At 38.1% G+C, this 19,754-nt stretch overlaps 2 protein-coding genes across 5 annotated transcripts in view; one reads left to right on the top strand and one right to left on the bottom strand.

Annotated features, from left to right (window-relative positions):
* Positions 1–2,031: 2,031 nt before the first annotated feature.
* TRMT5 (tRNA methyltransferase 5) lies at positions 2,032–11,948 on the bottom strand. The gene is given in 6 exon segments (XM_034993185.1): positions 2,032–2,619; positions 2,621–2,658; positions 3,031–3,685; positions 6,697–6,821; positions 9,878–10,533; positions 11,870–11,948. Coding segments are annotated over 6 exon segments (1,530 nt in total). The 5' UTR covers positions 11,875–11,948; the 3' UTR covers positions 2,032–2,568.
* Positions 11,949–11,985: 37 nt separating this feature from the next.
* The window catches only part of SLC38A6 (solute carrier family 38 member 6), a 61,979-nt gene continuing 54,210 nt past the window's right edge, over positions 11,986–19,754 (top strand). Inside the window, exons 1-3 of one of the 4 annotated variants that reach the window (XM_034993187.1) lie at positions 11,986–12,220; positions 13,333–13,463; positions 16,034–16,107. In XM_034993187.1, the coding sequence (XP_034849078.1) occupies positions 12,116–12,220; positions 13,333–13,463; positions 16,034–16,107 (310 nt within the window). In that variant the 5' untranslated portion in view covers positions 11,986–12,115. Of the gene's footprint in view, positions 12,221–12,315; positions 12,520–13,332; positions 13,464–16,033; positions 16,108–19,754 lie in introns of those variants that run through there. The other 3 variants (XM_034993186.1, XM_034993188.1, XM_034993189.1) reach the window with 3 other exon arrangements.

Below are 19,754 nucleotides of genomic sequence, written 5' to 3'. Positions count from 1 at the left end.
TGTTTCCTATCATCAAAATCAGTTGTAAATGATTACCTGTTAATGGTTATCTATAATGAGATTTTACAAATTTCATCTCTAAAAATGTCTTTTCACACAGATAGATACTGCCAGAATACTGGCATCAGTCTAGAAGTGTAAGATTTTTTTTTTTTTTTTAAGATTTTATTTATTTGACAGAGAGAGACACAGCGAGAGAGGGAACACAAGCAGGGGGAGTGGGAGAGGGAGAAGCAGGCTCCCCGCAGAGCAGGGAGCCCGATGCGGGACTCGATCCCAGGACCGTGGGATCATGACCTGAGCTGAAGGCAGTCGCTTAACCAACTGAGCCACCCAGGCGCCCTAGAAGTGTAAGATTTTAACTGGGCATATTCATCACTTAGAAGGCATTTGTAAAACCCTATTAGATTCTTCCCTTGGTATTTGCCTTATAGCATGTCATTACATAGTACATTAATCACTTCCAATCGCAGGTAGAAGCTCAATTATAGGTAAATGGATTTTGAGATATGTAAATTTCCTTTTATTTGCATTTTCACCAAGGTCCCAAAAATGTTGAACACAGAAAATGTATCCACTGCTAATTTGAGGGAAATCTTGTTTCTTAATTTTCGATAGCATGAGAAATGTGTAACACAAGATACTGCGATTCAAATGTCAGTTGTTGAAATGATGACCACAGTTTCACAATGAAGTTATGTTTGCCTAATAATTATAGGTTAAAATCTTTAAGAATTACTCTCAAGTCATTAGCAAAAGCTAATTTCCAGAGCCTTTCAGTGTTCTAGAATAATGTTTAAGAGTAGTTCCTCTTGTTAAGAAAAATTTCAGTCTTGACCCTGAGCTCAAAAAATTGCAATCAAACTTCACAATTGCTAAGCAAATCGAATTTAGGTTGAGCAATTTCTGACAGAATTCAATCATGGTTAGAATCCATGAAAGCAAATGAAATTTACCATTAACACTACTGGTTCAGTAACACATGACAGATTCAAATATCTTCTGCAGGGTACTTGCTGGTGAATAATAGAGTGAATAACCACAGGTTTTTAATATGTTACATTTTCACAAGCTTTATATATTTTTCCAACTAGATCTTTTTCTACTTTGCATGTTTTACCAGAGTTGTAACACATCATAGCAGATTCCACTTCAGGTTGTACAGAATTGGTGTTTTCTCAACTTTTAAAAAAATACCCATAGTTGTTCCTTACAGAGTATTCATAGAAGCTAGTTCTTCAGTAACTCTAAATTCAGCACTGATGTCTCAAACAAGACCTGAACAGTATTAGTAACATCTGGCAACTCATCAAGAGTCAAAATCATTTACTTTCTGAATTGACTTGATTCTGCTCACAAAGTCCTAAACTCTCTGAGCAACTGTTCTTGCCAAAAGGCCAATAGTCCTAAACAATTTTTCTCTGGATACATTTCTTTGGCTGCTGCGTTCAAATACAATTAACTCACCATCAATAGTAAACGGCTCTCCTTGCTTGGCTTACAAGAGAGTCACTTGGAGACTTCAGTTGCACCCTCATTTTCATTTTTTATTTTGTGAAGAAGTTCTGCTATGTTGAGATATTTCCAGATTAAATTTCTAGTTTTTCTGACAGTTGGCTTGCTTGTGAGGGAAATCCTATGACGAGTGCCTCTATTGGTAATGTCAACATACGTTGTATTTCAGCTCAGGTATAGATGCTTTGTTACCTAATTCAGTATCAAAATAATTCACACTCACACAATGTGCCTTAAAAGCGCATTAGAAGTCCACTTTTCTTGTTTTGAAATAATGAATATACACTAGCAATAATATTATAGCTTGGTGATTTACATGGCACTCAAAATGCTGTTGAGTAACAACCATGTCCCTGGTGATTGGAAGTATGCCGAGTAGCAGTATGAACTGTTGAGAATCACTTTGTGTGTGTTGTAACTTCTCAACTGTGCTGTCATTACGCCATAAAAGCAGCCACAGACAGAACATAAACAAATGAGCATGGTGTGTTCCAAAAAAACTGTATTTATGGACACTGAAATTCAAATTTCATATAATTCTCATGTCACAAGATTTAATTTTTTCAATCATTAGTATAAGAACCATTCTCCAGTCATCTGCCATACAAAAACAGGTGGTAGGCTAGATCTGGCCTGCCAGGCATAGTTTGCCATCCCTGATCTAAATGATTTCATTTTTATTACTTATACAGTGATAAGTTAGGGGTACTTATATAAAATTTAGACACTGAGGATCACTGCAAAGTGGTATTAGTACTTTCTTAGCAAGGAATTATCCCACCTTCAAAAACTATTTTCCCGGGAGACAGTCAATATTTAAATATATTTAATGAAGAATTAGATATAATTTAGATTGTAAGATTATAACAGATAAACTATACTTAGTAGACTTATGTCATTTAAATTTTAATTTGATAATCTTCAACTTATAAGACAACAAGGGTAAAATAGAAATGTTCAATACTAAAGTTAACTGCTAAAATTTTATGAAGTCATACAAATTATATTTCATTATGTAAAGGTCTAGTGGGGAGAGGGAGAAAATGTTTCCAATTAAGTGACTGAGGAAATTTGAGTTTTTTCTTCTGAAAAGACTTTATTTATCTGTCCTCTGGCGTTTAAGAGGTGGATCATCATGATTCTCTGTAACAAATCCAGAAAACCTGTATTAGTTAAAATACTTAACATTGGAAAATACTTTTAAAAAGCAAATAATATAGGCATTTTAAAGATTTTTAATACTCAACTTATACATCAAATAGTAACATTCCTGCGAGAATTTATTATTTTAATGAAATAGCCTTCTACTAGACTGAACAGTGTGTATGCCATGCTAATATTTGTAAAATTGGGGGAAACGAGTCACAACTGAGTGGCAAGGAATCCTGAATTGAAAAATCTAACTAGAATTAGTTTAAGATATTTCCAAATTTAATAAATAAAATATATATGTAGCCTAAGAAAGCTCCATGAAGGCTATTACAGTTTACATTTAATTTCCCAGAAACTGCTCACCTAGGTTTAGGGTCTGGTTCTTGTAGAGTACAGCAGCAGGAATCCGGAAGGTGATACATAACATTTCCTTGTTAGGGGCTACATTTCTTACTGGGTGAATTGAACTGCATGCCTCCAAGGAAATGCCTAACACAGCCCCAGCTCGTTGCTGAACATCCTTAGCAGGATTAGGATCTTTGGAAAAGCTGTAACAGTGCACTATGGGAAGGAGCTCAGTGCTGCATGGTGGCCCATCCAAAAGCGATTTGAAAACACCGAGAAACTCGATAGCCTTTGCTGGCAAGTTCATGACAATGTGCACAGAGTGTTTTCTTTCTTTTGACAGTGGTCCTGGCTGCTGCATTAACTCTTTTCTGACTGGTCCTTGAAGGAAGTCTTTCCCATCCAAGTTAAAGACTTTCACCTTTTGGTCCACTTTATTTAATTTACAATTGTGCAACAGCCACTTATGGGATTCAGGATTGAGATCGTTAGCAAATACAGTGCAGTTTTTCTTTGCTACTGGAACAGCAAAAGGCCCAACCCCGGCGAAAACATCAAATAGTACATCCCCAGGTTTGAGAAGTTCTGTGATACGACTGTGTTCTGTAGAGAGGCGAGGATTCCAATAGACTTTCGAGAAATCAAATTCATAGGTGTAGCTGTTTTCTCGAACCTGAAAAAGGTATTATACTTTGATTAACCTGTTTAGTCTTAAGTTCCAGCCATGAATACTGGATGGATATACCCACACACAGACATTTACATTTAAGAGCAAATAACAGTGCCTTTTAATTAGAATTCTAGTGTTTATGCTATCTTTGAGGCCAGTTAACAACCCATATTAAGACTCTGACATGAGAAAAGTCTCTCCATCTCACTCTAATGGGCCATAAAGTGGTTCCCAAATCACATGAGGAATTTTTCAGACAGGCCAACTGACTGGCTTAATCATACTCTATTTTGTCACCTGATGGAGAGGGAAATAAACCCATAATTTGAAACAACACACCACACACATCTTCATGATGCCTAGTTAAGTTGCAGATAGCACTTCCACTCAGCAAATAAGCTTCCTTAGTTTTCAGTTTGTAAGAGGGAGGCATGATATAGATCTGCCATGTACCAATGAATTTTGAGGTATTTTACTATGTTTTTAGATAGTTACTTGGACTTTGCAAGTTTCATGTCTACAAATTAGAGCCAGTGTATACAACAAATCATTCTGCTATTTTCTTTTTTCCCAAATTTGAGTTTTCATTGATTAAATATATACAGTGAAGCTAAGTCTTGAACACATTTAAGACTTCATGCCATTTCTTTTGGGACTATGATAAACATGACAGAAAATAGAAAACAAAATTAAAATTACAGTCATGGAATGTGACCTCAGCCATCAGTTTAAGTCATGGAATGTGACCTCAGCCCTTATTTTAATGGATGAAGAATCAAAGGGCCAAAAAAGTTCCTAAGGTCCATAAATCTGATAGAGATATATTTTCTGTATTCTGCCTTCATGGAATATTCTGCCTTCAAATTTGTGTAAATATTTTTTCTTCCCAACCACATCAGATGCTCTGGCCATGTTAAGGCTCCAGAGTTGGAAATGTTCCTTCATTATTCTGCCAACTAAAACTCTTTCTAGATACACAAACTGGAAGGTTCTGAATATGTCTTGGAATGCTTTTCCTGAAATATCCTTTCTACTCCCCCTTTTTAATGTGAAGCACAGTACTAGTTTAAAAAAAAAAAATACATTCTAAGTATCCTTCTGGTTTTACTCACACTGTCTTTGATATCTCACTCACCCAGTCAGCATCAGGAATCTTTTTACTCACAATATACACACAAAGTACTTAGATGTTGCATGAGCTCCTAAAGTCAAACTTAAATGTGATTCTGTTTGGAGCAAAGAAATTATACTGAGTGAGTTTTTACATTTATTATATGGTATATATGCTAAGTATTAAATATATCTTAAGAACAAACTTTAGTTGGCTTAAGAAATCAGAAGCCATTTAAAAAATTATGTAAGTTTCTCAGAACTTTTAGATCGCGGAGAATGATGCCACCTGCTATCCTAAATGGCTGTACCAAATGAAGAATATGCAGTATTCAATCAGTGTATGATGAGCTAAGCACTGATCCCAGCAAAGGATTCACACTCAAATCTTACTTGCCATAACAGAACTCATACATTATATACAAGCAGTAGGCCATGGAGGTTATACAGGGAAAGACCATGCATGAACTCTGGAGTCAGAAGCCTGGCTCCAAACACCCTGCACAATCATACCTTGTTACTTCATCTGCATAAAGAGAATATTAAAAACAACAACCATTATCTTGTGGGCTTCTCAGAATTTGTTATATTTAAAACATTAGCTCAGGCCTAATAGTAAGCGTGTAGTAAGTGGCATTTTAATATTCTGCTACTATTAAATTATGGCGAAATAATATTATACCTAAAATATTCACCTAAGTCTATGTGGCCCAGAATCTTAAAAAATGATTATTTTGCAAACTCTGAGTTTTATGAAGTCCTGTTTAAAAGAAGTCAGTCAAAGAAAGACAAGTACCATATGAGTTCACTCATATGTGGAATTTAAGAAAAAAGACAGATGAATGTAGGGGGAGGGGGGGCAGAGAGGGAAGCAGACATAAGAGACTGTAAACTATAGAGAACAAACTGAGGGTTGCTGGAGGGGAGGTGGGCAGGGAGATGGGCTAGATGGGGGATGGGCATTAAGGAGGGCACCTGATGTCATGAGCACTGGGTGTTACATGTAAGTGATGAATCACTAAATTCTACTCCTGAAACCAACATTACACTATATGTTAACTAACTAGAATTTAAACAAGAACTTGAAACAAACAAAAAGACATATCTAACATTTTAAGAGGACTTTGTTATTAAAATTTTTTCAAGTTATGAAGAGAGTTTAACCTATTTCCTAGCTTGGGTACAAAATTTCATATGTTAATATATAATCATCTAAGACTTTTGGCTTAAAAAAGTTTATATTCTCCAGCACTCCAGAGGATTTTGGGGGTAGAGGATGATATTTTGGGGGTACCAGGAATTTGTTCCTACATATTAAAAATATTTTTTCTTTGAAATAGATTTGTTTTTCTTATAAAAGAAATATGTGCTCAGTAGAAAAGTATAAAGATGAGAACAAAGGTCACTAGTAACTACATCAAATAAAAATATGCCCGCTGTTAACATTCTAATATATGTGCATATTTACATAAATATTTAGTTAAAATAAGAGCGATATTCTATATACTACTCTATATATTATTTTATATACCAGAATTTGATCAATTCGTTGATGAACATTTAGGTTGTTTCCGTTCCTTTGTTTGTTTTGTTATAAAAATGATGAAGAACCTAGTACATACATCATTACAGTTTTGTCCAATTATATCCTTGAAATAACTTCCTGTAAATGCAATGCTAGGTCAGAGGATGTACCTATTCAAAATGGCAATATATTACCATATACTCTTCCTGAGTATTTGTATCAAATTTGCACTCCCATCAAAAGGATATACAAATGCTCACATTCTCACATACTCATCAATACTAGGTTATCATAAATATTTTCAATCTTTGTCATCTATTAAGATTCTAAACATTAATTGATATAATCTGTACCTAGGAGACAATAAAATACTCCATACCTTGGTCATCATGTTCTTCTCTCCAGATAGTACTTCCATTTGGAAATTTCGGTATGTATTATCAATATTATTGATTTTATTTACTGCTGAGGTGATTCCTGGATTTTTGTCAATCATAACTTGGCCTGAAAGAGAAGAATCCATAATAAATATTGCCAGTTGGTTGTAAAATAAAACTGAAAATATGAAATGGAAATAAACCATTTTCTTTTGGTTTATAGACCCAAAAATTGCATCTAGTGTGTATATAGTGGCATGCAATTCTAAAAATTCAACAGATTAGGAAAGTTATTGTAGCCTTCAATACAAACACAAAAAACCATATGGGTATATATATATTTTTAAGATTTTATTTATTTGACGGAGACACAGAGAGGGAGGGAACACGAGCAGCGGGGTGGGAGAGGGAGAAGCGGGCTTCCCGTGGAGCAGGGAGCCCAATGTGGGGCTCCATCCCAGGTGCCCCTCAAAAATTTTTCTTTAAAAATGTACCCATAACGGGGTTCCTGGGTGGCTCAGTCATTAAGCGTCTGCCTTCAGCTCAGGTCATGATCCCAGGGTCCTGGGATCGAGCCCTGCATCGGGCTCCCTGCTCATCAGGGAGCCTGCTTCTCCCTCTGCCTCTGCTGCTCCCCCTGCTTATGCTCTCTCACTCTCTCTCTGTCAAATAATAAAATCTTAAAAAAAATAAAGAAAGAAAAATTTTCTAGGCGTTTGGATCTACCTAATATTTTTCCATGTTTTTTTTACTAAATCTCAAATGGACCAATACACAACAATAAGCAAAAAGGTAGACCATAAGGTAAAGAACAGAAAGAAGAGCTGTAAGGAGCATGGCAACAAATGATCTCAGAAATCACCAGCCTGTCCCCATTGGCCCCAAACCAAATGTCTGCTTTACTGTGTGCTTGAAACAGATGCCTTCCCTTTGGCAATATAGAACAGCAAAATAAGTTTTCAAATAAAAGAAACATAGATTCTTGGGGTGCCTGGGTGGCTAAGTTGGTTAAGCATCTGACTTCAGCTCAGGTCATGATCTCAGGGTCCCTGCTCAGTGGGGAGTCTGCTTGTCCCTCTCCCTCTAGCCCTCCCACCCGCTCTCTTGTGCGCTCTCTCTCTTAAATAAAAAAATCTTAAAAAAAAAAAAAGAAACATTCTTTAGAGTCTTATCTAAATACAATGTTCATTTACTTAAATTGTTCTTTTTGTCAAATATGTGCCAGAGCCGAAAAAGCTACAAAGATAATAAAATACACCAGAAATGGTATATTGATGCCCTTTAATTAGTCTACCTTTTTTTCAGCACTTAAAAAATTTTTAAGAATCTATATGCTAATCTCACTGCATAAAGATAACTTGATTTGGAGGGGCGCCTGGGTGGCTCAGTCGTTAAGCGTCTGCCTTCGGCTCAGGTCATGATCCCAGGGTCCTGGGATCGAGCCCCACATTGGGCTCCTTGCTCGGTGGGGAGTCTGCTTCTCCCTCTCCCTCTGCCTGCTGTTCTGCCTACCTGTGCTCTCTCTCTCTCTCTGTCAAATAAATAAATAAAATCTTTAAAAAAAAAAAAAAAGATAACTTGATTTGTAAGTTAGTAAAAAGTACTCAAAAATACAAATACACTGATATATAACCAAAATTTGTCCAGTTTCTTTCTGATAATTAGATACCTGATTTTGAATATGATAATATCAATAAACTCTAGCCAATCATTGTTCTTATCCTGTTCTGCTTCAAGTATCAGAACTCAATTTTTAAGGTTACAGGAGTTTGAAATGAGGCATGAAATAAAAAAACCAAAACCAATTCTGAAAGTCTATAGTAAAAGCTTTAAAATTATCACTGTATGAGAATGTTTCACTTTTAATCTTTGAATGCCCCTTTATAAAGTAGGGATGCCAAAAGGCATGTTTGAGTTATGACAAGTAATGACTCATAGCAAAGCTTATCCTTGACATTTGCACCCAGTTATAATTATAAAGATCTGCTTAGATATTTTTTTATATTATTAGCCCCGTCCATCAATAAAAACAAAGGAAATGCATAACAGCCTATTTCTGAAATTCTACCCATGCAAAATATTGAGAACTACATTTTAAAGGTGAAAATAATTCCCAGAAGTGCTGACAATTACTCTACATTAAAAAAAATTAATCTGGAGAATACATGGACATCAAATATTTGTATAAGGTTAACTGCAATCGTGATTAGTCGTCTTCTTTCTTATCCCAAAGGATAAAGGACCCAGGCTCAAACTTGGGCTTACGGAGGTACAACATAGAAAAGCATCATTTTTTTTTTTTTTTAAAGATTTTATTTATTTATTTGTCAGAGAGGAAGAGAGAGAGCGCACACAAGCAAGGGGAGCAGGAGGCAGAGGGAGAAGCAGGCTCCCTGCTGAGCAGGGAGCCCCATGTGAGACTCAGTCCTAGGACTCCGGGATCATGACCTGAGCTGAAGGCAGACGCTTAACTGACTGAGCCACCCAGGCATCCCACAAAAGCACCATTTCTAAAAGGATAAGGGCACTAAAAAACAAAGTATGGTGCCTGACATATAGAAGAGGCTCAATCAGTTGAATCAAAACATGAGTAAAGGTCTTGCACTTTTCATGGTAAAACACTCAAATTTAAGAAACCTAGAATTCAACATAGTCCTGAGGGTCAAATAAGTCCTGTGTACCAAAATGACAAGATGCCAAAGAATTCTGCCAAAGCGAAAGATTTGAGTTTAATCTATGCTTGTATACTGTATACACAAAAGCCTGAAATGATTTTTAGAGCTTTGCTATCACTCGGGAAAGAATATTCCAAAACGGGGCGCCTGGGTGGCTCAGTCGGTTAAGCGTCTGCCTTCGGCTCAGGTCATGATCCCAGGGTCCTGGGATCGAGCCCCACATCGGGCTCCCTGCTCGATGGGCAGCCTGCTTCTCCCTCTCCATCACTCGTGCTCTCTCTCTCACATGCTCGCTTTCTCGCTCTCAAATAAATAAATAAAATATTAAAAAAAAAAAAAAGAATATTCCAAAACTATTCTCAAAAGAGAGGGTATGTAGCCCAAGATCCAGTTTAAAATTAAAATGATAAAATGTCCTGCTTCTGTAATTTGACATCTAAGAAAATAATTTTAAAAACTAAAATTAGAACTTGCTAATTACTTTCTAGTACATGAAAGACATACCTACCAATTAAATGCTTGAAAGGTAGTTGATGATCTCGAAGGTTCAGGTGGGCAATATGTCCAACTCTGCTAAAACCTGAAGTCACATCTTGACCTTGCGGAAGCACAGCTTTCAAGATTTCTTCTGACTTAAAGTTTTCATAAGTTAGTTCCAAATTATATTTAGATATCTGTGGATTGACATTAAGCTGCCTTAAAATACTGAGTTCTGCTCTTTCAAAGGAATCATCAGTAAATATTTTATAGGGATCCAACATAATTAGTCTACTTTCTTCATCTTCTGGATCTTCAATCACACGTTTTATGCCTGGGCGCTGCAGTGCTGCCCTTTTAAGGGATCGCATCAATTTATTGACTATTTCTTTCCTTACTTTAAGCACTGGGATGGTTACTGTCTTTTTAAAAGCTGTTCTATCAAGTATTGTCATTCCTCGAACATTAGAGGGTGGTGAAAACAATTCAGAGTCTCTCTGGTCTGATTCTATTTCAGGCATGGTTGAGAATCTTTTTCTTTGATCCAACAAGAAAATACCAGGTGCTCTGCTAAGCTTCTGTATCTGTGATGTCCAAGCTAGTGGAGTCAGTGATTCTGATTCAGATATTCTACAGCTTTCCACTTTGAAAAGTGTTCTTGAGAATCCAAATGGCCTCCATAAGATCCTAAAAAAAAGTATGCATTTAAAAAAAATACCATAAAACTACAAACTTACATGTTCACAATAGCTTAAGAATAAAACTCTAAATTCTAGGGGTGCCTGGGTGGCTTAGTTAAGCGTGGGGCTCTTGAGTTAGGCTCAGGTCATGATAGCAGGGTCATGAGATTGAGCTCTGCATCAGGCCCGGTGCTCAGCAGGAAGTCTGCGGGAGATTCTCTCCCTCTGCCCCTCTCCCCACTCTAAATAAATAAAATCTTAAAAAAAATCTGAATTCTACAGTTTTAAACAACCGCTAAATGCTGATAATTAAAACTTCTAGTGGTGACAAGTATACTATCTTTTCCATGATATGTTGTCTTTTATTAGCAATAAATGATAAATTTGCACCTTCAACCCACCTGCTGCCACGACAAGGGCTTAGTGATCCATCAGCCTCCCTATAGTCTATGAACTTCTCCACCCACAATTTTCTATAGCATACATGTGGGATTGGAAGTCTGAGATTTGAGTTAAAAGATCACCTCTAAATGAAATGGTCATTATACTTAAGACTTTACCAATGGCAATATTTACTAGGATATTCTTCTGACTGCTACATGCTTTACACACATTATCAATCTTGGAAGGTGTGTGATATCACATCCTTATTTTGTAAACGAGCAAACTAAAGGTCAGAAGTAGGTTAATTCACCCAGTCTCGCTGCTGTAAGCGGCTGAGCAAGGATTAAAAACCAGGTCTGACGGACTTCAGAGCCCGTGGTCTTAATATATTGCTACGTTGTTTGTCTTCAATGTTTTACTACAAGTCCTGCCTATGACTTGAGGTTTTGGTATTCTGAGGACTAGGATTTGCTAAATGTTACATGCCCCTTCCATTCATCCATAGTATCAGTTATTCACTTTGCCTTCTAAAATACCAAAGAACCAATTAGCAGGGGAAAGGGCCCTGCCCCAGGACCCTGTAAAGCAATTCTCAAACTTCACAGTCAGGGTTCAAATTCGGCTAGCAGTTAACCAGCTGTGTGATCTTGTAATATCTTAACCCGAGTCTCGGTTTCCCACGTGTAAAATGAAAGGCTCTTTCAGAAAGCTTTTGAAAAGATTAAACACATTCCTTCCTAGCCACTACTCGGACCTAGGCTCAGCACCCAGGCGGTGGGTGACCTCGCGACGTTTCTGCGCCCAAGAGGCGCGCGGCGGGGAGCAGATCGTGGTGGACGGGTACTGCCGCCCGACCCTCAGCCTCTCCCCTCAGGGGCTTTGCGGTCACCACCTCACCGACGTCACCATCCCAATTCCTGGCATCGCTCCGCGGTTGACTCCGAGAATAGACCCCTCACCTCATGCTCTGGTGCAGCTCGTAAATGGGCCGCTCGCGGAAGGCTGGCCCTCGATGACATCATCACCGTTCGCCACCGAGGGGCGAGCGTCATCAGATCGCGTCGATTCCCTCCTTTCTTCCCCGCCCTGGTGAGGTACCGGAACTCAGAAGGGCCGGGCCCACAGCCCCGCCTCCGATGCGACTAACGACTGGAGGGCTGGGGTGGTAGCTCGCACATGGACCTGGTAGTCGGCCAGCGAGCAGTATGGAGGCACCCTGGGGGATCGTCAACGCTGAGCGGAGCTGGTACGTCTCTGCCCAGCAGCCCGAAGAGGCGGAGGCGGAAGAGTTGAGCCCGTTGCTAAGCAACGTAAGTGGCCTCCGCTCCTTCTCGGTGCTGAAGGCCTCCGGGCTTCCCTGAAATGCCTGGCAAGTGAGACCGGGAAAAGAAGGAGGTGGGGGTGTGGCATGGGGATAAGGGAGAAGCTGGAGCCTGACTCTTGGCGGATGGCGCCCTAAGGCAGCAGCCAGAGGCGGATGAGATCCGGCGGAGTGTATGAATGTGCTAGCAGCGTAACATGGCTCAGAAAGAAAAGCTGAAGGCGCAGGCACAGGTGGAAGAGGCTGACTGGATGAGCAGCCCTAGCGTTATGTAACTCAGTGCTGTTTGTGAGTGTCTTTGTGGACTTCCTGTTCCCTCCACCAGTCTTGTGAGGTTTTTGCCAGAGTCAACAAGATTTTTCTTTCTAGACTTAGTCATTGGCTGCCTAAGAAACATCTTCATACAGAAATCCTTAGCGGTGAAGGAGTGGAGGTGGCCTGGTGATAAGTCCATAGGTACTTCCTTGGCCCTAAAGCCTGTGCAGTGGGTCCTTAGCCTTTTAACTCAAGTCCCTGCTCTGTAACAGTTTCTAGGACTTTGCTCCCAAATGCTGTTTTGGGAGAGGGTGTTTTCAAGGGTATCTTCGGTAGAGCAACGTGAATTGCTTCTATGTATTATATCGTCATTGCAAGGTATTCCTGACCACCCTTGCATTTGAGCTGACTTAATTCATTAAATATATAGAGATTACTTTTGCAGTCCCAGTATTGGGGAGCAGCCATGGTCTACAGCAGCCCCAAGCTGACTAAGGATTTCTTCAGTAATCACACGAGCTGAGGCCATCTCCCTTCTCTCTGTCCCACCCCATTCCTATCCTGTCTTCATCTTTTGCAGTCACAAGGTTAATCATGGCTTTTCCCGAAGTCTGCCTGGGCTCCGTACTGGTGGAGATGATTTTCCTAAGAAACAAGATTCCTGGCGCTGCACTAGTGAGAGGTGGGAAGGGAAGAAAGGAAACCAGTGCTGCTTGAGAAACTAGTGTGTCACACAGTGCCTGTGGTTTGCAGGAGACTTTCTCCATAACTTGTCATTCATTTCTTGATGAAGTTTGAACTTCACCATCCAAACATTTTAACACTATTAAATTTGTGTGCTTGCAGGAACTTTACAGACAGGGATCCCCAGGTGTTTCATTTGGTTTTTCTGTGTTTAATATGACGAATGCCATCATGGGAAGTGGCATCCTTGGCTTAGCTTATGTTATGGCTCATACTGGCATCCTTGGATTTAGGTGAGTTTTTTTTTTTCTTCTTTTACTGTTACTTTTATTTTATTTTTCTTCCATTTTGATAGTACACTGAGAAGCAAAGAGATAGGCTCCAGAGCTGGTGTTATACAGTGTCTAGTTAAATTATTTCTGGGGTTCTAGCATTTTCCTACTATTGTTGCCAGTCTGTAGCTTGGAGGGATGCAATATAATTTGTATTTTTTATCCAAAAGTGTGGCTAATTTTTTAAAATGGAAACTTGATCCACACTTGCTTATAATAACCTTAAGGAGTGGCTATTTGTTGTGTCAAGTTGGCCAAAGTGAATTAAAGTTTATCAGCCATACAGATTACCTATAAATAGCAATTTTATGAGGGTTAAGTTCATAATCTTTTCATTTCTCTCCCATCTTCTCCTGTCTTCCTACTCTTAGGTAGTCTTGTTTCCCTGAGACATGTGTTCTGTGCCTATTCCTTTTCATCTAGACTCGACTCATTCCAGTTGGCCCAAAAGAGGAGACATTCCTGGCTTTTCTGCGTTTCCATAGTACTTTGTATATTCATTCTGTTATTATAATGTGTTATAGTGATTTGTTTGCAAGTTAGTTTCCCTGTGAAACTGAAATCCTTTAGAACTAGACCTTATCTTTAGCATTTAGCGTTTGTTTTGTTTATCAATAGAAGCAGATCTATCTTACCAGGAAATTTAAAATGCATCGAGTCTCATTTAGGTTTATTTTCTGCTTTTATTTTTAATTTCTTGATAAGCAAACCAATTTTTAAGTAACCCACTTGCCTTTTTTTGTTTTTTAAAGATTTACTTGAGAGAGAGCGTGTGCACAAGCAGGAGGGGCAGAGGGAGAGGGAGAGAGAATCTCAAGCAGACTCCACCTGGGCCAGAAGCCTGACCCGGGGCTCTGTCCTGTGACCCTGAGATCATGACCCAAGTAGAAACCAAGAGTGGGACGCTCAACCAACTGTGCCACGCAGGCGCCCCCCAACTTGCTTTTATAATGGGTTATATGCACAAACTTTCATAATTTTTAAAACCTAAAAAAAATTTTAAGTAGGATCCACACTAATGTGGGGTTTGAAATCACGACCCTGAGCATGCTCTACTGAGTGCCAGGTGCCCCTCATAATTTTTTAAAAGTTTTAATTTAAATTCCCTTTAGTTAATATACAGTATTATATTGGTTTCAGGTGTACAACGTAGTGATTCAACAATTCTATACATCACCTAGTGCTCATCACAACAAGTGTGCTCCCTAATCCCCATCACCTATTACCACCGCCCCCCCCGTAACCATTAGTTTGTTCTCTATAGTTAACAGTCTATTTCTTGATTTCTCTATCTCTCTTTTTCCCTCTTTGCTTGTTTGTTTTGTTTCTTAACAAACTTTCATAATTTTAAAACTTCAAAACTGTATTTGACATCTTAGGCAAGACATAATCATAGGACTCATTTTTGGGTTCCCTTTGAAAAATCACATTTTGTACTCCAGGGCCTTACATGCAGATGTATACCACTGAACATGTCCTTATTGAATCATGTCACATTTTCCATTTAGTGATACCAAACTGTTATTTTGTGAGGCCTCAAGTGTACTGACAGGTGTACTTGTATACAAATGGTAAGTGTACCTCTCAGCTTTGCTACTTAATAACAAGTATTAAGTAGACCATAAAGAATTTCTTCAACTTCTTGGGGCACTCACTAGTGCCAGCTTTCTAAGAAGCTTGTCCTGTCCGTATCCTCCTGAGAATAAGTAGGAAATTATGCATATTGTCTCTTTTCACACTTTTGGTGAAAGGACCCTAATTATTACATTATTTGTACCTTTTCAAATTGTGTCAATAGATGTGTGTTAACTGCTTTGGTTTGGTTTGGTGAGTGTGTATGTATTTAATGGATGCTAGGAAATGCAGTCTTTTTTTTTAAGATTTATTTATTTTAGTGAGGGTATGTGAGTGGGGGGAGGGGAAGAGGGAGAGAGAGAGGGAATCTTCAGACTCCCCACTGACTGGGGAGCCAGACATGGGGCTCCATCCCACGACCCTGGAGTCATGACCTGAGCTGAAACTAAGAATTGGATGCTCAACCAACTGAGCCACCCAGATGCCCCTAGGAAATACAGTCTTAACTCAGTATTATAGGTGAAGATATAATAGGGAGGTACAGTCATTGGAAGAGGAGGGATGGAGGGAAGGAAAAAGAAGACAATGAGATTTCACAACTAAAACTTCTGTTTAGACTTAAAATAGGAAGAAATAGTTATAAAAGGGAAACAGTACAAGATCACTGAATGGCTGAACCAGCAGTCAGCAGATAAGAGTGCTGAAGGAGAAAATTGTTTTTGTTTTAAATAAAGTTTGTTTCTTTCTGATTTATTTTTTTTAATCTAAAAGCAGTATATTTTCATTTAAATAAAATTTGGTAAATACAGAATAATATTTTCTTTAGTAACCATAATCCAACTACTCAAAGATAGTCCCTGTGAACATTTGAATGTGAAAAAAATTTGTTTTGTAATGAGATACCTCAAAAAAGAAAACTTTGTGGGGGTTTGACCATGTACTCTTTTATATTTCAGTTTCTTGCTGTTGATAGTTGCTCTCCTGGCTTCTTACTCAGTTCACCTCCTGCTTAGTATGTGCATTCAGACAGGTGAGTGAAAATATTATGCTGAGTTATTTGTTGAAGCAACCCTTTGAGATGATAACCACACATAGGATTGGATGTCTCAAATTTAATTTCCAGCAGGTGTACATTATTATTAGGCAGGGTGGTTGAAATGGAGAATTTCAAAAGGCCAGAATAGATAGACCCAATCCTAGGAGAATATTTAAAGACAGAATGGGAGGAGGAAACTTACCTGCCTTTCTCTGTAGCACACAGCATAGTTTTCTAGATTAGGGTAGGTTAGGGGAAACCCCTGAAAGGGGTTTAAAGAATCCAAACTTTATGTTATGGGGAAGCAGTAGACAGGTGTTTATTCTGATCATATTTCTCCTAGGGTGATTATTTCCTCAAGGAGAACACCTTTTCAGATTTATTCCTGCCTGCTCTGTAGGAGACAAGGTCACTAAACTTCAGATTTATTTAGTTTTATATTTTTAATTGCAAGTCTAGAATAAGGTAGTTTTTTTGGAAATGACAGAATTATATGCAGTTAAAACAATTTAGATATGTATATGCATTTTTCCATTTGGAACTTTAATTCAGTCATGTATTAGGTTCTCTTCAGTTGCAATGAATAAAAGTATATGAATTACAGAAGTGCTTTAGTAGAGCTTTTCTTATGGCATTAACAAATATTCTGTGTCCATCAATCGTGGTCTTTTTATCTGTCTGGTCTCTTTTATGTTTGGATTAGGTCAGTTTTGATGCCAGAATCATGAGTTTAATTCTTGTGTGGGTGAATTCACTCTGCTCTATCAGATTTTATAGTTTTCAGACTTTAAGAAGCAGAATAGATACATAAAATAGATAAAAATAGGATTCTGGCTGGAACAGGTGAGAGAAGCCCAAAGGTATTTCTTGAGAATTTTAAGACTCTCCAGAGCATACTTAGCTCTACTCTATTTAATCTGTCTATGCCATCAGACATACCTGCAGATCTTTTTATAAACAGAGATTCATAAACCACAGGGATTCTAATTCCAAGAATCTGAGGTGCAATTTAGAAATATGTTTTTAAAAGTCCTCCTGATGATTCTTAGGCAAAGCTGATTTAGGATCCACAGTTCACAGCTATAACTTGTACCAGCACCTTTGGTCATCCAGCTTGCAAATGTATGCCTTTTCTTTCAAGGGGCTTGGGTGACAGTGCAGATAAAAATACTAGGAAACAATGCAGTGATAGTAATCTGAAAGTACAAGTTGTTCATAACAGCATCCCAAATTCAGGAATAATAGCATTAAATAAGTATCTATAAATCCTGCTGAAATTTCAAAAATTTCATGTTTTGAAATTCTGCTTCTCTCTGTGACAAGATTATTTTTACCTAATTGTGGTAGTTTTTAACATCTTAATAGGTTATTTTATTATGGATTCTACTGAAAGAATAATATGTTAGTCAACCATATGGCAACTATGTCTTCATTAACTAAAATGTTATAGCATGCTTTATTAATTTCAATTATTTGGAAGTAATACTCAATTTAGGAAGATTTCCAAGTAATGCTGTTTTTTTTTTCCTTCAGTTCATCTGTATTTAACTTTAAAATTCTGACACTGTCTTGGTTCTTTTCTGTTTCTTTAGGGGGTGTATGAACTGAAAACCTCTGTTTCTTTCTCTTTTTTCTTTTCCTTTATTTTTGTAGCTTGCTTGGTCCATGAACTAACTTCTTCATGGTTCTTCATATACATTGATGCACCTGTCTTCCGTTGAACTCCTTCAGTCATTGTAAAATTCTCTATGGAGGTAGGCTTTTAAAAAATATATATACATATATATATATATGTATATATATGCACACACATAAAAGACTAGAGAATAACATGTAGCTAAATTTTTTTCCTCAATGTATTGGAGTGTCATAAAGGAGTATTACTCAGATCAGATTGGTCAGAGAAAGGGCTATCATAAGTCTTTACAAAATAACTTCTTCATTTATTTGCCTGGAGTACAAGGGAAATGTTAATCTTTATAAAAATAAAGGATTTCTTCATGTGAAATTCTGATATTTTGGATTTTATATAGGGATTGAGGTCTCTGAAGACTGTTTTGAGGAGCTGAGGTAGCATATAAGGTACTTTAATCTCTCTAGCCTTAGTTTGTCTATAAAATGGTAATGATAATGCTTTCCTTTTGGGATTATTGTGAGAATGAAATACAGTAATGTATATAAAATGCCAAGGCTTTGGTCAGTACAAGCTTTTATTATGAGTTCCCACTGATGCAAAACCCTTAAAGAGTGCAAGGTGTTGTACACAATACTCTCTCAGAAACAGTTGGCTTATTGTGATTCTTTGGGGAAACTTCTGTGCTTATGGAATAAACCCATAGGTCCCCTCTGATCTCCACATCGCTATCAGCAGGAGGGAATTCATTGATTCAAAGTACCTTTGTACTTTCCCTCACTCTCTTGTCCATATATCCCCTCTTTGTCCAGTTGGAGTTTCATGGTACATTATTACAAGCACTCCCTTGTTGCTCCCTTTTATCATCCTACTCCTCTAGCAAAATCCAACCATGGTTAAATGTGACTCTGCCTACTTCACACACGCACCTGTGCAATTGAATGTTCCTGAAGAAAAACACATAACCTCGCAGAGTGATATCACTATAATTCGGTGTCTAGTGGACCTATGACACTATCACACAGTCCTTATTAACTTCCTTAGTTCATTCACTTGCTTACTCTGCTATTAGGAGGTGATTTTTTCATATCTTCTCCTTTCTCTCAAACCTTCAACACATTCTCCTTGATTACATTCTTAGCTGATATCTTCAATTTCTATTTCACTGAGAAGATGGAATCATAAATGAACTAAATTATAAGCTCTTGCCACCACTTACACCTTCCCATTTATCATTTGTGCCATATGCTCTGTTACTTTGGGTGAACTCTTAGTGTTCTTATCTAAGGCCAGCTTTTCTACTTCTGCTGTGATCCCATCTGCTCTCACCTGCATCCCTCCAGCCACTCTCTCCCTTCTCTCTTCTTCTTTTTTATCATCTTTTTTCCTTTGTTTTCTTCCTATCATTTACAAAGAATCTGTCATTTCTTCTGTTTTAAGAAGGACTCCACATTCCTTCAATATGGCTCCATGCCTTCATAGCAAAACTCCTTAGAAGACTTGTTTATGCCAGATAGTTTCCCTTCCTCTCATTCTTTCTTTTTTTTCCCCCTTATTCTCTTTTGAACCCACTCCAGTTAGGCTTTCCCCCATCATTCCATTGAAATTATTGTACCGGTGACTTGCACTTAGTTGCTAAATCCAGCAGTCAGTCGTCAGTCTTCACCTTAGTTGACTGCTCAGCAGCGTTTAGTAGTTAGTTGTTCCTTCCTCTGTGTGACACTTATTTACATTCTTCCGGTTTCCGTCCTATTCCACTGAATACTCCTCTTTTTTTCTGCTGAATATTCTTCATCTTTCCATCTTCTAAACATTGGAGTACCCCAGGACTATTCCTCTGATTTCTTTTATACTCACTAGGGCTCCTGGTGACCCTAAACTTTATGTCCTTAGCCTGGGTCTCTTCCCCTGAATTTCAGTCTCATATCCAACTGCCTCCATGACATCTCCACTTGGAGATATCTATCTATCTATCTATCTATCTATCTATCTATCTATCTATCTATCT

Source organism: Mirounga leonina, unplaced genomic scaffold (assembly GCF_011800145.1).
Source record: "Mirounga leonina isolate KUSES-001 unplaced genomic scaffold, KU_Mleo_1.0 Mir_82, whole genome shotgun sequence".
Lineage (NCBI taxonomy): Eukaryota > Metazoa > Chordata > Mammalia > Carnivora > Phocidae > Mirounga > Mirounga leonina.
Note: the sequence above shows the minus strand (reverse complement) of the source record. Positions and strands in the feature narration are given on the sequence as shown.